General features: G+C 43.4%; 1 protein-coding gene across 1 annotated transcript in view; it reads left to right on the forward strand.

The window, feature by feature from the left end:
* ANTXR1 (ANTXR cell adhesion molecule 1) overlaps positions 1–18928 on the forward strand; it is a 256016-nt gene that overhangs the window by 164841 nt on the left and 72247 nt on the right. The window contains exons 14-16 of the mRNA XM_020878572.2: positions 5934–5975; positions 15714–15809; positions 16344–16511. Of these exons, the coding sequence (XP_020734231.1) occupies positions 5934–5975; positions 15714–15809; positions 16344–16511 (306 nt within the window). The remainder of the gene's footprint in view (positions 1–5933; positions 5976–15713; positions 15810–16343; positions 16512–18928) is intronic.

Raw genomic sequence — 18928 nt, forward strand, 5'->3', positions numbered from 1 at the left:
ATATATTAACACATATATATGGGATCTAAGAAAATGGTATCAGTGAATCTATTTGGAGAGAAGGAATGGGTATACAGATATAGCGAACTTATACGGGCACAGTGGGGATGAGATAGTGGAAGAAGTGGAGAAAGTAGCATGGACACATATACACTATCATGTGTAAAATAGATAACAGGTGAGAAGTTGCCATGTAACACAGAGAGACCACCCTGGCACTCCGTGATGACCTAGAGGGTTGGGGGGAGGGAAGGAGGTGATATATATATATATATATATAATGGCTGATTTGCGACGTTATATGGCAGAAACCATCACAATATTGTAAAGTGATTTTCCTCCAATTAAAAAATAAATTTAAAAATAAAAGCAAAGTAAATAAATTAAAATGTCAATTCCTTATGGAATTTTAGCCCTATGAAAGTAACAGCCTAGTGAGGGAAATAGGTTCAGAACAGAACACTCAAAACCTTCTAAAGTAATACATTTTTTAACATTAATAATACACTAAAATTTTCTAGCATTTTAAATGCTTTAAATTCTTAATTAAAGTAATGTGTGTATGTTAGTCATGCACTCAGTCACGTCCAACTCTTTACAACCCTATGGACTGTAGCCCACCAGGCTCCTCTGTCCATGGGATTCTCAAGGAATCCCACTAGAGTGGGTTGCCATTCCCTTCTCCAGGGGATCTTCTCAACCCAGGGATTGCACCTGGGTCTCCTGCATTGCAGGCAGATTCTTTACTGTCTGAGCCAGCAGGGAAGCCCACCTAAAATAATGCTACAGTATAAATAGCTCTATGCCTCAATTTTTAAAATATAAACACATGAAGTTTCATGACGGGTTTGAGTATGATGTAGCCCCATGCCTCTGAGTTAACAGCACGGAAGGAAGGACATTCTTAGGACGAAGTATCACAACAACAGAGGTGGATGGCTGTGACTCATTGTCTTGTTATTCCTTCTGCACTGGCTTAAAATAGAAGCCCAGCTTTTGATGTCTTGCCAGGGTCCTCTTTTCTTAACAACAAAATAAAAGCTATTTGTGTGATTGCAAATAAGAACAAATGCCACAAATTTGTTTTTCTGCTGCTCTCAGCATTATAGCCTTTTCTTCATCCATGGCACATGCTTCTAATCCCCTGTAAAGCAAATGATGGGCCCCATGAGTTCCATCCTCCTTTCTTTATATTCTTCAGTGTGGTCTCTGATGAAGCTCTTGGGGGTCCCTCTGTTTCCTTTGCTCTCAGGGTGTCTTCTGTCTCTCACGTCTTCACAAGTTCTACCGAAGCTTAAGATTTTCCTCCTTCCCTGAATCCCTGGCTTCTTTAACCAGGACACGCATTTGTGTTAAGGCTGCTAGAGTAAATGCTTTAGTGAAGAAAAGTACACATACTCACAAGTGTGATATGTAATTGCACTGCACAGGGGAAAACAGAAGTGAGGAAGCAGATGAGGTGTGTGTGTGAGAGAGTCTTCTGTATTTCTACCAGGTCACTACTGACAACTGGACAGCGTCTTCACATTCACCTGATAGCACTTGTTACACCCAATATAATTGGCTCACACTTTTAAATGGTTAATGTTATATGAATTTTACCATAACCAAAAAAATCTAAAATATATACATGCATACTTAAGAGGCAGTTCTGTTCCACACCATCACAGACCAGAGTTCTCCCCAGTCCTGCCATGAAGATCAGACAAGTCCCTGAACCTCCTTCAGCTCCAAATATGCTTACAAATACGTCTGTTGAGCGATTATCCTCTTAAACATTTCATTAAGGATCTTTTCACCCTTATCCATCTTCTCTTTGTCCCTCCTAATGAGGAAGGAGCTGACAAGCCCACCCAAAACCAAGAGGAAGCTCCAGAACCTTCTAAGAAGGGAGGTGGCCCAAATCAAGCCTAAGTTTGGTAGTGCTCAGCAGCTTCTTGTGTGCATTCTTGTAAGAAATAAATATCCTCCAGTCATACTAGTTAGAAGCCCAGAAATTATGCAATTAACTTTCAATTACACTTAAAAGTATGACAGAAAACCCCATAACGGAGACCTGCAGACGTGCAGACAAAGCAGGGAACACAGCGAGCGTTTAGGCAGAAGGCGCTCCCAGTGAGAAGGAGCCAGGTGCGTGGAAGGAACAGGAAGGTGACAGGAGGCCGAAGGGCAGAAGTGAAGGGGAGGGAGGTGGAGAGGAGTGAGGTAGGGAAGTGGGGGGCCATGTCTTGCAGTCTTGTGGGGGCTAGGGCAGTCTGCATTTTACCCTGTGAGCCTGGGCCAGTCTGTGTGCAGCAAGGCGGCAGTGGGCTGTAGGCTTGAGAGCAATGCAGGCTGTTGCCCAATTGCTCCTCCAGGCCACTGGGCTCGGGCCCTCAGTAGGATGAGGTGGGGAGGGATGATGTGGCTGTGAGCTCAGAGCACTCCATTGGGTGGCCCAGGCACTGGTCTTGGTATGAAGGTTTGGCTCACTCACAGGCAGCCCATCCAGCTTCAAGGCTTGGAGTAATCATATGACTTCAACTCAGTCTGCCTGGATCACACTTTGAGATGTTCTCTTGCCATCACTTCAGGGTTGGGGGTGAGGGGCGGGTAGTGTTTAGGGGATGGAAGGTGGTGCTGGAAGCAATAGGAAGTCTTCTTCATTCCCACTGAATACAGCCAGACACCTAACCCAGGAGGCCAGATGGAGGTGCTTAAATCCTGTCTACCTGAACATGGTGGCATTTTTTCAGAGGCTCAGGTGGCCAGTTTACAAGTATGTCAGAGTGGAATCTAGATTGTAGATTAGTCTGCTTTTGATTAACACTTAATAAATCTTGCATTTTGCTTTGTCTTTTGGGTCCCCCTTGGGACATTGTTGGCTGTAAAATTCAGTATATATCCAATAAGACCCTGCGAACATCAGCTCACAGATATGTTGGTCTGAGTGGTGGGCCACTTGGCTGATATCTGCACTTCCTGGCTGATGTCATGTGTTTAAACATATGTGGTAAAACACACTGCTGCTGACCCCTGTGAAGACCCTGGCCACTGTCAGGTGCCCTGGCCACTGTCTGAACACCAGCCTATCTCACTCATTTTATGAAGCTCTGGCTTGTAGGCTGCACCATCTGGAAATCACCATACATAGTCATTCAGTATATCTGGGGCGGGGGGGGAGGGGATGGCGGGCAGTGTTAAGTGAAACCTTCATTAAAGATGTGATAAAAGAGACAGCGACTATAAGAAAGGGAAAGGGGACTAATAATAGTATGCACCATCTATTGAGCACCCATCTGGTTTCAGAGCAAACATTATTGCTCACCGTGACTCAGTTCCTGCAAGGTTAGTGTTATTGCTCCCATTTCACAGAAGTGGACAGTGGAGGTCAAGGAGGTTCAGGGACTTGTCTGATCTTCACAGTCAGAAAGAGGCAGGTCTGGGGTTCACAAGTGACAACTATTCCATGCAGCAAGGGACAGGGCCGATTGCATTTTGAAGACAAAAGCCCAGCTGCTCTGCACCGAACCTCTGTTCACCTAGGGTACTCAGCAAGCACAAAGCTCCCAGCACTCTTGTCAGCATCTGTCTGTGTTCCCAAGTCTCCTGCTCTCCTCCCACTCTCTTCCCTAAGACTGCCCTGAGAGAAGAAATGCATGCCAGATTGCTGTCCCCAGCTCCTCACTCCTCCTTCCATTTCCCATTTGAAAATCACCACTGCCTCTGGGATGATGGGAAGTCAGCACTGGGCAGTAATGACCCTCCCCAGAAATTTTTTTTTAAAGGAATTTGGAGCCAGTGTTAAGTGGGTGAGAAAAATCATGGCTTCGTACTTTACGAACACCTTCAGCAGGTTTCTCACAATGGCCAGGAAATGGAGGCAAATGCAACAATAGTGTGAAATGATCAGCTCTGCCTCTTGATTAATTGAATACCATCGTTTTAGGTGAGTGAAGGCTCAGTCCCCTGGCTGGTGCATGTAGAGATGACATTACAGATAGTGGTAGCATGGGTGGCAGCAGTGGGGATCAGAGCCCAAATGAGGTCCCAGAATAATCATCAAATGAAAGGTGGGATGTGCTTAGTAGGAGGGACGGGGAGGAAGAGCTGCCTAGTAGGCAGCCTGCTCTGCAGCCGGTAGAGCTCTCCAACCAGATTAAGAAGCTGGTCCCATGGACAGCACCTGAGCACCCATCCACAAAGTGATTCAGGCCAGCGCTGATGCTAACACATCAAAAGATACATAACGACTTTTGTATCTACCAGAATTCTCAGAGGAAAAGGACTGCATGTTGGGGTTCCAACATTCTGATGATAACGTTTGGAGTATGAGAGGAGGGAGCCTTCGAGGGACGGGACGTGGTGGTTGTTCAGTCACTAAGCTGTGTCCCACTCTTTGCAACCCTATGGACTACAAGATGCCAGACTTCCCTGTCCTTCACTATCTCCTGGAGTTTGCTCAAATTCATGTGTATTGAGTCTGTGATGCTGTCTAAACATCTCATCCTCTGCCACCTGCTTCCTCTTTTAACTTCAGTCTTTCCCATCATCAGGGTCTTTTCCAATGAGTTGCCTCTTCCCATCAGGTGGCCAAAGTATTAGAGCTTCAGCTTCAGTCTTCCCAATGAATAATCAGGGTTGATTTCCTTTAGGGTTGACTGGTTTGATCTCCTTGCTGTCCAAGGGACTCTCAAGAGTCTTCTCCACTGCCACAGTTTGAAAAGCATCAGTTTGAAAAGCACAGTTTGAAAGCATCAATTCTCTAGTGTTCAGCCTTCTTTATGGTCCAACTCTCACATCTGTACATGAATACCGGAAAAACCATAACTTTGACTATATGGACTTTGTCTCTGCTTTTTAACACAATGTCTAGGTTTGTCATAGCTTTTCTTCCAAGGAGCAAGCATTGTTTAATTTCATGGCTGTAGTCACCGCTGCAGTGATATTGGAGCCCAGGAAAATAAAATCTGCCATTGTTTCCACCTTTTCCCATCTATTTGCCGTGAAGTGATGGAACCGGATGCCATGATCTTAGTTTTTTGAATGTTGAGTTTTAAGCCAGCTTTTTCACGTGGTAGAGTCAGAGTGAATAATGGCCAAACTGCCTTGTAAAAAATTTTAAATAGAATTAACTGAAAGGTGGCAAGAGCTTTTCTTTTATGAATGCGGTGTACAAGTTGGAGATAAAAATGAGGACAGGTGGCTTACCGCCACCCCTCTGTCCTCCTTGCTTGTTCTTCTCCCATGTGTTACCCGTCCTCTCATTGGTTAGAAGCGGCTCCCAATTGCTTGCCTTCCCAAAGTGACCACACATCTCTCTTTAACCCAGATGATGTGGTGTTTGCGGAGTCCAGTCTTGGAATACTGATCTGTAAATCTTTGTACCTCTTCAGTTTCAAGGCCCTGAAAGGAATCCCTGGTTACCCCTTCTTTGCTGCCTTCTGCTGGGAATCAGTCTGCCTGACTGTCACACCCTCCCTCCAAAAGTACCACCTGGGGCCAGCAACAGTTAATGGGATTGCCAACAGTCTGAGTGTGGTCCATACCTGACTGACCTCTAAAGCACTATCTTAACTTCTGTTGTGTACCATTCTTGTTAGACGTGCAGCGGTCTGGGTGGATTGGTGAATGAGTTGATGCGGGAATGACTAGATGAATAAATGAGTGAATACATTTGCAGGACAGTTACCTGGGGTAAGAGATGAAACGGTTACCTGTGGAATTTTTTTTTCTCTATACAAAACTAAAAGAGGCACAGTTGAGTGTGGAGCCCTCAGCTTGGATCATGCTGTAATTACTGAGTTATTCTGCCCAGAAAGACACCTGCCTTGCTTGAACCCATTACGGTGGTAATTATGGCCACACCACCCAGGAACCTTTTGAAAGCAGGCCTCTTGGAAAGCAGGTGGCTGGAGATTTCTACTCATTTGTTCATTTTTTTTTTTTTTCAGATTATCAAGGAGGTCCCTCCACCCCCTGCTGAGGAAAGTGAGGTGAGTGACCAGGTGGGCTGGGTGGTGGGGTGGGACAGAGAGCTGACTGGGCTGGCCCCAGGCTCAGGCCCCCACAGAGCAGAACTACATCAGGCCCAGACTCCCACTGCATATAAAGCAGCAAAGAGGGAGGTCTTTGGCTCTTTCTTAACCAAGGATAAACAGGAACTGATCTGAACTGACAGCCGGAGGCGCAATGGTTTTTGGAAGGTTTTCTCCCTGCAAGAAAAAATTGAGATGCAAACATAAATGGTTTTCTCAGTACAATTATTTGGAGCCCCAAGGTACTGCTTTTTCCTCCAAAACAGACACATGCTGGATCTCTTCTCCCTGAAGAGACAGTGCTTTTTGTGTGTGGATCAGAGTGAATTTGCCACATTCTCCAAACAATCAGTGATTCTAGGAACAAACTGATGCTTAAGTATTACATTTTCCTTTCATTTAAAACAATGTTACCTAAAGACTTGCCAGGCAATAAAGAAAATATACTGGCACCCCGTCCAGTATGCTAGTATTCTGGCCTTGTATAGGGTATTAGATCCTCATCATCGGAAAGGAGAAAAATGTCTTAGATTCCGTCATAAATTGTCCAATAAGCAGATCTGGTCATGTGTGGCCTAGAGGCGTTAAAGGCTAATGGTGAGAAGGCGCATCCCTGGGGAGCAGTGCCTGCCCAGAGCTTTTCCTGGTCCTCTGATTGCTCCTGGGATAGCTGGCTTCCCTCAATGTGGCATTCATAAATTTAGAAGCCAGAGTACAGGTCTGCAAACTTAGTGGGTTCCAAAGAGATATCAGTGAGGTTTCCAGTTCATTTTCCTTAATCCCTAAGGTAGGTTGCATGCAAAGTGAGCACCACCCCCTCACCATTCCTCTTCCCAATGCCTTTGTCAAGTTTCCTTCATACAGAAAAGAGATAATGATTAAAATTCCATGTGGCTCTTATATCCTGAACTATAAGCTTGTAAGCTAAGGGATTTAATAACTGCAATCAATTAAAGCGCATCTTGTTGGAATGCTAACTTTCTGCCCAGAAATCAGTGGAGGAAATTACATTGCTGTGCACAGCTAAGGGAGGGAAAAAAAACTCTCCTGACATCCACAAAAGCCTCTTCTTAATCCTTCAAGAGAAAGCACCGTGGCTAGCTCCCCCAGTTCCAATTTGGCTGTGGTTCTATTGTATGCAGCTGTGTCTTATACTCCCCGAGAAAAACAGGGCAAGAAACTCTCGATGAGGTTGCTCTGTTTGCCCTGAGGTAAAGAATGTTCCCTTTACTCATCATGTTCAATTAGCAGAGTTATTACCCTTTCTTCTGCTGCTGGCTCTGCATTTGCCTTTGGAAGGTGACGTGGCAGCCACCATGGCCAAAATCCACCAAGGGTCTTATGTCCAAGACTGTGGGGTATGGTTGACCCCAGGCCCCAGCATCTAGCATAGGACTCCACGCACAAAACAAATGCAATATGTATTTGTACAGTGAAGTCCTACAATTCTGGAGGAAAAAAATAAGGCCCAAGTCAGTAAATCACCAAGAAAGAATAGCTAAAAGCAAGAGAAGACAAGTAGTTGAATTTTTCCAGTTTCATCCAATATTGTTATGGGAGTCATACTTTGGCCTCTAGAAAGCAGACCTGAAACACAGTGACAACCTGGGGACCCCTAGCGGGCTGTGTTAGACCTATAGGAGCGTCCACTCTGGCCAGGGCAGGCTAAAGGGGGCGCTGATTCTCTGGACATGCGTGCTGGCCTTGATTGCTTCTTGGCCCTGTGAGCTCAGCAGCCCTCATCTCCTTCCTAATGTGTTTTGGCAGGAAAAAAAAAAAAATCATAAAAAAGAAATCCCACAGAAACAATGACGTAACCCAGCCCATGAAAGTATTTTACACAAAGCCCTGAATCACAGTCTGAACCTAGACAACCTTCTCCACTCTAGCTCCCTGTGTTCAAATCCCACCAGCCCTTCAAGGACAGCTCCTGTGCTGTAATTTCCTTTCACCGCAGCTAATTTCTCCTTTCTCTGTATTCCCAGGGTATTTTATTGATGTTTTCCTTCTGCATCAAAGTTTAAGATTATTAGCTATACTTGAAGGTCAGGATCTATATCTGATTGATCTTTGATTTATCCCCAAAGGATTTACAATATCTAACATTAATAGCCAAATGAGGTTACATGCTCTCTGCCATATATATGAACAAGTATCAATTATCCAAACTTCCATCAGCTCTATAAGCATCATATCCTAAAGGTGATAAATATACTGAGAAAATGAACACAACTTTATAATGAACTCTCAGTTATCGTCTTTATTCTTGTTGTTGTTCAGTCACTAAGTCATGACCGACTCTCTGTGACCCCATGGACTGCAATACGCCAGGCTTCCCCATCCTTCACTATCTCCTGGAGTTGGCTCAAACTCACGTCCATTGAGTCGGTGATGCTATCTCAACATATCATCCTCTGTCGCCCCCTTCTCCTTTTCCTTCAATCTTTCCCAGCATCAGGGTCTTTTCCAATGAGTCAGCTCTTCATATCAGATGGCTAAAGTATTGGAGCTTCGGCTTCAGCATCTGTCCTCCCAAAGAATATTCAAGGTTTATTTTCTTTGGAATTGACTGGTTTGATCTCCTTCCTGTCCAGAGAACTCTCAAGAGTCTTCTCCATCAATTCTTTGGCACTCAGCCTTCTTTACGGTCCAACTCTCACATCTATACATGACTACTGGAAAGATCATAGCTTTGACTATATGGACCTTTATTAGCAAAGTGATGTCTTTGCTTCTTAATATGCTGTCTAGGTTTGTCATAGCTTATTCAACAAATCTCTGTCCATAGTTCTTCAGGCATTCTGTCTACCAGATCTAGTCCCTTTAATCTATTAATCACTTCTACTGTATAATCATAAAGGATTTCATTTAGGCCATACCTGAATAGCCTAGTGGTTTTCCTTACTTTCTTCAATTTAAACCTGAATTTTTCAATAAGGAGCTCATGACCTGAGTCGCAGTCAACTCCAGGTCTTGGCTGTATAGAGCTGCTTCTTCTTCAGCTACAAATAATATAATCAATCTGATTTTGATATAGACCATTTGATGATGTCCATGTGTAGAGTCATCACTTGTGTTGTTGGAAAAGGGTGTTTGCTATGACCAGTGTGTTCTCTTGACAGAACTCTGTTAGCCTTTGCCCTGCTTCATTTTTTACTCCAAGGCCAGACTTGCCTGTTACTTCATATCTCTTGATTTCCTGTTTTTGCATTCCAATCGCCTATGATGAAAAGGACATCTTTTTTTAATGTTAGTTCTAGGAGGTCTTAAGGTCTTCATAGAACCAGCCAACTTCAGCTTCTTCGACATCAGTGGTTGGGGCGTAGACTTGGATTACTATGATGTTGAATGGTTTGCTTTGGAAAAGAACCAAGATCATTCTGTCATTTTTGAGACTGCACCCAAGTACTATGTTTTGTACTCTTTTCTTAACTATGAGGGCTACTCCACTTCTTCTAAGGGATTCTTGCCCACAGCAGTAGATATTGTGGTCATCTGAATTAAATTCACCCATTCCCATCCATTTTAGTTCACTGATTCCTAAAATGTTGATGTTCACTCTTGCCATCTCCTGCTTGACCATGTCCAGTTTACCTTGATTCATGTACTCTAACATTCCAGGTTCCTATGCGATATTGTTCTTTACAGCATCAGACTTTACTCTCACCACCAGACACACCCACAGCTGAGCATTGTTTTTGCTTTGGCCTAGCCACTTATTCTTTCTGGAGCTATAGATTCCAAGCAACTGACAGTGATATCTCTGTGTGTAAAGACAAGACAAAGAAAAATTACTTGAAATTTCAAGCTCTCCACAAAAACAAGAAAACTAAATTTTAGCAACTAAGAAGAGTATTTCCTGGGTTAAGGGTCTCCCCTAATTGTCAATAGACTGAGGACTCTTCACTGTCTCTAGTTATTCCAAATAATTGGCAGTTTATGGAAGAATCAATAATGTAGTACTTCACCTGCTAATTTAGTTCTAAAGGTCATCACCCTCCGTGCATTTTCTGACTGTTTGAGAGGGAGAGGGACATGTGTTGAGTGAACTGACACTGTGTGAGCACCCAATTAATAATAAGCACCTGGCTTTAAATGATGAAGTTATTTCCAGGTTTATCATCCTGCTCATTGATGCTAATGATTTCTATGTGGCAAGAATTTCTTGGATGGGAAAAGTGGGCTACAGAAAAATTAAACAACATGTCTTGTTGTTTTGAACTCCCTAACAGCAGCAGGCCTGGTCCCTCTCACAGCTGTGTCCACACAAACAGCCAGACTAGCATCCTACTGTGGAGGGGTGAAGAGCCAAGTTTCTGCCAGGCATCCTTTTTTTCCAGTGGACATATGACACATCTGATACACACATGCACAAAGACACCCTTACATACATACATGTCTGCTCTAATCAGAAGTCCTAGAACAGACCCAAATTCAGTCTTCTATATTCAGTAGTTTAAAAAAATAAACACACAATTGCTTTAAAAAGTGCATATACAATTCTTTACTGAAAAACACAGGACAGTCATTGTGTTAATCATTACGTGTATGTAAACAAATAGGGTGGTACCAAAACATATCAGTTAAGTCAACTGGGATTTTTTTTTTTTTTTTGTACTTACACAGAGGAGTTGATGAATTTTGTTGACTCACCAGTTCATTTTGAGGAATTCATCTCCAAGATAGACATTGAAGCTAACTTCTCTGGCTTATCCCCAGAGACTTCTGAAGACACAGTACAGTCAGAGCTACTTAAGGTCGGGCCTCCAGAGCCTCTCAGACCTGGGAGTTTCTGTGGCTTCTGTCCTTTATTTCATATCATCATCCTCACAAAACTTACACTTCTATAAATGTAAACAATCTCATTGACAGTTGCCTTCTATTTTTCTCAAAATAAAACATGTTGCAGTGCAGGCACAGCTACAGTCACCTGAGTGAGTGAAGGAAGGAATGGACAAATATAGGGCCCTTGTTTGGGGGCATGTAGGATTTATCATAAGGTTTTAAGATGTGCAATAGTTCAAAGAACTTTTTAATGAATTCAAAGGCTGGTTTAAAGCTATTTCCTTGGGCTCCATTCTGTTTTAATTATGTTTTCCCTTCTATAGATGGGTCCTAGTGCTACCCATACTGAATTGGAGACTGAGAGCCCATTTAGGCCAAAATAGCCATTTGATTCTTCTGCCAAATGGATATCAAAGAAGCAGGAATGTTAAAGAACTCATAGACTGAGTCTCAGAGGGCCACCATGGGCACAACTCTAGGGGGCGCTACTCACATCATGGTTTGCATGAGGAGTGAGGGATTCCCCAGAATCAGTAATCTCACCCCTTTCCTTGCTGGTTTGCTTAATAACTGACTAAGAGGTCAGTATTTGTCGAGTGAGTGAAGGTCAATACAAGGAACCATGGCAAACACAGAAGGGAGCCCTGAATTCCCTGGGAAATCAGGGAGTTCTTCATGGAATAGGTTACATTTGAGCAATATCTTAAAAGATGGGTAAAAGAAGCAAGAGAAGTTTGTTTCAAGCATATGGAACTGTGAATGTTGAAGCATGGAGCTATATAAAAGTCTAGCACGATTGGAAAGATGGAAAAAGTGCAGTGTGTGCAGGCAGCAGAGGATTAAACCAGTCGTGGCCTCCCAAATGTGTGCATCAGACTTCTGTTTTTCAGCTCTTTCTTGTCCAGGTCTGCCTGGATGAACAGGTCAGAACAGGCCTCCCTATCTGAGTCATGTGCTGCCATTCGTGTTACCCAAGCATCAGCCAACTGAATGTCTGGGGCCACCACATCCTTTTAAATTTAAACAAAACTTCCTCTGATGGAAAACCAGCATCCCTTCCTAATCTCTGCGGTTGCTCCAGGCACCACTGCCTCCTACTACTTGCTTCTTCTGCGTTATCTCCTCTTCTTCCTTTGCTGGATACCATCTAACAAATCAGATCCCTCTATTCCCCAAAGACACAACTGGCACAAAGCCATCTGCGTAGGAAGTTTTACTGAAGGTTTAAAAGTACCAGTGGGTTACAATACAGTGCAGCCAATTAAACAGAGTATTAAACAGCCCCTTCTTTTTTGTTTTTAATTTTTTTAACACCAAAAATATTTTGTATTGGGGTATAGCCAACGTACAATGTTGTGATAGTTTCAGGGAAACAGTGAAGGGACTCAGCCATCCATGTACATGTATACCATCCCTGCCATTCCATTCCTGCAAGGTTCTCCTGGCCTCCTTCTCTGGTGGTACCTGGCAGTTTCCTGGAGTTCAGTTCCACTCTTCTGCTCATCTTCTGCTGACTGCCCACAAACTCCTGATTCCTATGGCTTTGCTGACACAAAGCAATTCTACTCATTCAGTCTGTCCTCCATTTATCATAGGGGATCTCTGTACTGGTGGTTTTTTCCTTCCCTGCTACATCCTTAAAGGGCAGTGTGAGAGGGACTTCTCCCAAAGCCCTGCTATTTAATTAGAGGTAGAGACGCACCTCAGGTGCTGCCAACTATGTCAGTGAAATTGCTGAGGACTATCTATGATTTTATTTCATCAATTTGTGGCCAAATGAAAAAAAAAAAAAAACACCACATCAAAAATTCCCTTCTTTTCTGAAGATTGCAAAACCCTTCCGTCTCTAGAATGTGTAAACAGAGCCATCGTTAACTGAAGGGAAATTCTGACTCTCCCGTTGGTCAATCCGTGGGCCTCTGTGTTGTCTTTTGCTGTTGTTTGAGTTTGGCCCACAAGCTCAGGTCAGGGGGTTAAGCGCAGGCTTGGTTGTATCAAGAGCGCGTGGAGTGGATTGCCGACTAGGCATTTCCTGTATGGGATGCAGGACCTGCACATGCGCAGAAGGCCAGCCCAGCTTGGGTACCCGCCGAGGGATAGAGCCCAGGGGCGGGAAGAGATAGGGGGAAGGGCAGCTATGCGTGTAACTATAGGGGGAATACCCGACAAGGCAAGCCAGATCAGAACTCCACTCCACTGGTCTCTTCATTTCTCTGGATCCGGCTATCCTCTTCTGTGCAGTGAAAAATCCCAATTAGATGGTCTCTAACATCTGTGCTCCTGTCATTTAAAAAATTAGGAGACTCATGAGACCCTTTCAGTGCCCTAATGAATAGAGCAGCTTTATTCTTGGAATTTCATACATTCTCTGTGCTGCTATGTTCAGTTGAATCCTTGACCGGGCATGCCCAGGGTTTTGGAAGCCATGTTTCATGTATGACACAGACACATCTGGTGGTGAAGTTTAAACATATAAAGTTCCTGGTTGACGTCATAAACTTTCTGAAATTGTAAGGTGAGATACTGTGAGCTATAGTATTTTCTTACTGGTGTCCTTTTTGTTTGTTTATTTATTGTTTTGGCACATGTAGTCAGAAGTCTTAGCAGGTACAAGGGGTGAGAAGTAGAAAACTGCATTTACTTGAAAGCATCAAATGATTGGAAAAGCAAAACACAAAAGGCCAAAACCTAGAATTTTGTCAACACAGAGAAACAATCAAACAAGAGTGTGGCTGCCTGGGCTCAAATCCAGCTCTGCCACATCCAAGCTGGTGACTAAGTCACTTAACCTCTCTATTCCTCCTCTGTAGTGGGTGTAATAGCACCACCTACATCACTGGCTGGTTGAGAGATGACTGGGTTGATACATGTCAAGCACTCGGAAGGGTGGCCAGCACATACATATTAAAGGCTACATAAATCCAGGCGTGTTATCACGAATTCGATACTGACAATTATTGAGCACCTCCTGTGCACCAGGCTCTTTGCAAGATTTAGAATACAAGGGTCGACAGAATCCACTGCACCTTCAGGGCTCACAGCCCCACGTCCAATGAGGACAGGTTCATTTAAGACACACGTGCACGCACACACACACACACACACACACACGCAGACTGGCCCGTTCTGGCCAGCTGCCTGAATGTGATCACTGTCCTCTAGATATATTAATTTTTAAACAGAAGCCTGCCCATCAGAAGCACAGAAGGTCACCTTGAAGGTCTTAACGTGTTGTGTTCCTGCTTTGCTTTGTCACCTCTGGCTCTGACCTCTCTTCTTCGGACCCTTACATGCACCCGGTCCCATTCCTGCCCCTTTCCACACAGAAGTGGCCCCACATGGGATTCCACCCTGCCTCCCCAAATGCCTCCAACCCAAGGCTGTGGGAGGTGAGCTTGTTCTGAGCACATTAATCTGTTTTGCAGACTTTCCTTACCCAGAAGGGAAATTATGCCACCACCCTCTAGCCCATCCAGGACTGTCGATGGTGACTTTTTCTCCCCACAACAGGAATTAGCGCCAAGATAAAGAAGAGTTTTGCTAATTATCCCTCCCTTTTCCATCCATAAGCTTACAAGTTCCTCTTGTTTTCTCCCTTCATCTTAAAAAGCATTGTAAATGCTAACTTCCTGTCAGTAAGCTAAGTTGCAGACACCTAGTTAACTGCTTTATTTGAATCATGTTGTTTAATTTATTTGTAAATTCAGCAGATAATTCTTGGGCATCTACCATGTACTAGGTGCTGTTCTAAAAGCTGAGACAGCAATGGTAACTATGACAAATAAACATAAGCTTTCTTGAAACTTCCATTGCAATGTGGAGAGACAGACAATAAATAAATAGCAAGCCATGTGTGTGCTCTGTTGTTTAGTTGTGTCCAACTCTTTGTGACCCCATTGACTGTGGCCCACCAGGCTCCTCTGTCCATGGAATTTTCCAGGCAAGGATACTGGAGTGGGGTGCCGTGCCCTCCACCAGGGGATCTTCCCGACACAGGGATCAAACTCGCATCTCCTACATTGGCAGGCAGCTTCTTTACCACTGAGCCACCTGGGAAGCCCTGTAAGAGCAAAAACTAGAAATAAAATAGATTGATGGGATGAAGAGACTGGGGCTACTTGAGAAGGATGCCCAGGGAATGCACTCAGAGTATCTGGGAGAGGGGAGTGTGGAAGGAAGAAGGCTGGAGAGGTGAGTAAAGGCCAGAGCTCTCAAATCAGAGTTGAGGTTTGGAATTTATTCTGCTACTTTGTGGAGAATGGATTATAGGTAAGAGAGGTCAGTTAGGAGACTATCTCCATACCCAAGAGAAAGCTTATGGAGCCTTGGTACCAGGGTGGTGGAGGTGGTGATGGAGCTTGAGTTGGAGAAGCCATGAATTGAGGGTCTTTTGGAATTAAGGTCAGTAGAACTTGCTGGAAAATTGAGATGAGATAGGGAAGGGGAAGCAGGGGAAGAGAGAATTCAAGCATGACTCCCAGGCAAGGGGAAAGACAACGGCAGGAACCAATCTGAGGTGGGGAAATCAGGACTTCTTTTAGACATGTATTGTTGAGAAGTTGATTAGTCCCCGAGAAGATGTCAGTGCCAAAAGAGGTCAGAGAAGTCAGGGACAAAGATGTAAATTCACAAGGCATTAACATGTAGATAGGATTAGATGAGATACGCTATAAAGGAGTAGAGATGCAGAAGAGAACATGTTCCAAGAATGCAACACAATCTAACCAGGTCGTACTGCTCTTATTCCCACTTTGCAGATAAGGAAAATAAACTTGGACAGGTTAAGTGATTTGCTCAAGGCCCAGTAAATGGTGGCACTAGGGTTTAACCCAGGCAGTCTGCTCCCATCCGCTTTGCCATAGCGGACACAATGGTGCTTTGCTTCCTTCATGTGTCGCAATCTCTCTGCAGGAAGAAGATGATGATGGTCTGCCTAAGAAAAAGTGGCCTACGGTAGATGCTTCTTATTATGGTGGCCGAGGCGTTGGAGGCATTAAAAGGATGGAGGTAAGGACAGCTTCACTTACTCATGTCTACATGCTGGCTACTCAGTGACAGAAAACCGAAGCAAAATGCTGAAAACTCACACTTAAGGTCTAATGGGGATGTGAATTGTGAGGCATCAATGGAGAGATGACAAGTATAGCCTTTTACCTATGCACCCTGGTGTCTTGTCCACTGTGAGTCAGAGCAATTCACTCATTAGCTCAAGTCCCCCCTACCCCCACCCCAGTGGTTTCTTCTATCACTGGAATAAAATCCAAAGTTCTTACTCTGCCCACAATGCCTTTGCGTATGTTGTTCCCACATCCTGGATGGTTCCTCCCCCAAATATCCATGCCCCTTGCTTGCTTTTGCTGCTCCTCCAGCCCTTCCCCCTTTCTCTCTCTCTACTCCACCCCATCATCTCTGGTCCTCATGACCCAAAAGAAATGAGGACTGGGTAGCACATCATACAGTTGTTTGTGATCCCTGTTCTCCAGGGGCATCATATTTTATTTTGTCATTTTGTGGGGTTTTTTTGTATGTTATTTATTTTAGGTTCGTTGGGGAGAAAAGGGCTCCACAGAAGAAGGTGCTAAGTTGGAGAAGGCAAAGAATGCAAGAGTCAAGATGCCAGAGCAGGAGTACGAATTCCCTGAACCCCGAAATCTCAACAACAACATGCGCCGACCCTCCTCTCCCCGGAAGTGGTATTCTCCGATCAAGGTGTGCCTCTTTCTACTCGAAAACCCATCCTCACTCCTTGTAAAACACTTACATAGAAAGAACCAGAATCTCTTGAGATGATAGCAAACCAAAATCCAGCTTATCACAAAGAAACAAATTTCTCAAATCATGGACTTGAAAGTTTAAATGTATACTTTCTCAGTTTCCACAATATCAAGGTGAGAGCTGGGCTTTTTTGTTTTAATTGGAGTACTGTTGATTTACAGTGTCTTGTTAGTTTCAGGTATACAGCATAGTGATTCAGTTTCATGTATACATACTCTTTCTCAGATTCTTTTCCATTATCGGTTATTGCAAAATATTAAGTATAGTTCCCTGTGCTACACAATAGGTCCTTATTGTTTACCTATTTTATGTATAGTAGTTTCTATCTGTTAATCCCGAACTCCTAATTTATCCTCCCCCCCTTTCCCTTTTGGAAACCATAAGCTTGTTTTCTGTGTCTGTGAGTCTGTTTCTGTTATTTAAATAAGCTCATTTATATAATTTTTGTAGATTCAGCGTATAAGTGATAATGTATAGTATTTGTCTTTCTTTAACTTATTTCACTTACTATGATAATCTTTAGGTCCATACATGTTGCTGCAAATGGCATTATTTCATTCTTTTTTTTTTTTTTTACATCTGGGTAATATTCCATTGTGTTTATATATATTTATATACATTTCTTTTTCATTTATCAGTTAACGAGCATTTAGGTTATTTCCATGTCTTGGCTATTGTAAATAGTGCTACTGTAAACACTGGGGTGCTTGAAAGTTTTCAATTTTTCCCAGTATATGCCCAGCAATAGGAGCTGGGCTTCTTAAAATCCCCATGGCAAAGTGGTGGAATGAGAGTGGACTTGAAGAAAGTGACTTGGATAGTAACCCCAGAGAATGATTATAACTTTCAATAATTTCATTGGTAGGCTTTCCATAGTCTAATAACAATGGCTGGATTCTCCTTAATGCCCAATATCTATCCTTCTTGCCACAACAGAAGCCCATTTCCCTTTATTCAAGCCATGTGCTAGTGTAGTGGGCTGTGTTGGCCATGAGTCTAGTACTCATTTTCCCTGGCTTGAGCAAAATGTCTTATTTCTCCAGCATCTCTCTTCCCCCTCACAGTTCCACAGCTTAACTGAAAGCCTTTTTGACTTATTGGGAAATTTAAGTCATTGGAGGCAGTTAGTGCTTCCTGAAGGCCTCTTTTCTCTTCCTCATGGGTGCAGATGTCTTTGAATTCATGTGATTCATTCAACACCCTTGCTCCTTGGTCTTCCCTATAAGCATGTGCACTATGCCAGCCATCAAAGAGTACTAGAAAATTGTAGCCAAAAAGACCGACATAGTCTGCCAGAAATACTAGAGTGGTAGAGTCTTTGCTCTCCCTGGGTTTGTCTGGAATCCAAGGCTCCAATTCAGATCTGCACCCTCCAGCTCTGTGCTGCAGACAGAACTATGCCAAGGCCTCAGGTGAAAGACTCAATATAAGAACCAGCTCCCTTGCGGAAGAATGAATACATGTGTATGTATGGCTGAGTCCCCTTGCTCACCTTTGAGTCCACCTGAAATTATCACAAAATTCTTAATCAGCTACACTCCAATATAAAATAAAAAGTTTAAAAAAAGAACCAGATCTCATCAGCAGCCCCCCCACCCACCCACATACAGCTTTACTCTCCTTCCAGTGATAAACTGAGATATTTGCTATTTTCAGAGCAGCTCTTCTCCCATGAAATCAAAAGAAGTAACCATTTTAAACAGTGGAGGAAACTTTCTTAGTAGTTGTCTCTGCTCAGTTGAATTACCTCATTCTCAAACTAATCTCAGTGAATTGTCATTTTGGTTTGTTGTGTTTCAAGTGGTGAGATTCTTAAGATAAGCCACCCCCTCTCCTAGAGCAATGGGTTGAACTCTGGAAAAAATGTGGCCCAAATCTAGTTTGCTTGACTAACAGCTGTTTGCTTCTAATTATATTCTAATGTGGAACATGCAGTGGCGTGCATGCATGCGCAGACAGGAAGGAGCCAAGGAGAATCTCAGATGAAGGCGAAAGGGGATTTTCTATTATGTTGTTTTCAGAAATCTGTACCTTGTGACTAATACAACATATTTGGTAAGAGCCAGGGTTTCATCTCTGTAATCTTGGATATTGAGAGAGCTTTAATTCTATTTGAAGAATTCGTATTTGCTTGAGAGCATGTTATTCATCTGGTAACTAGTGGTCCAGGACTGAGTTTTATGAAACAAATGAGCATATAGACAATTAGATTTAGAAATATCAAAATACTCCCAACACGCACTTGGAATTAGTGTCAGTTGAATTGAATATTTGTTGTGTACCTACTGTGTGCCAGGTACTGCTGGATATTGAGTCTATAGAGGGTCTCGAACTTGGCTGAGAATCAGTCA

This window comes from Odocoileus virginianus, chromosome 2, assembly GCF_023699985.2.
Source record: "Odocoileus virginianus isolate 20LAN1187 ecotype Illinois chromosome 2, Ovbor_1.2, whole genome shotgun sequence".
Lineage (NCBI taxonomy): Eukaryota > Metazoa > Chordata > Mammalia > Artiodactyla > Cervidae > Odocoileus > Odocoileus virginianus.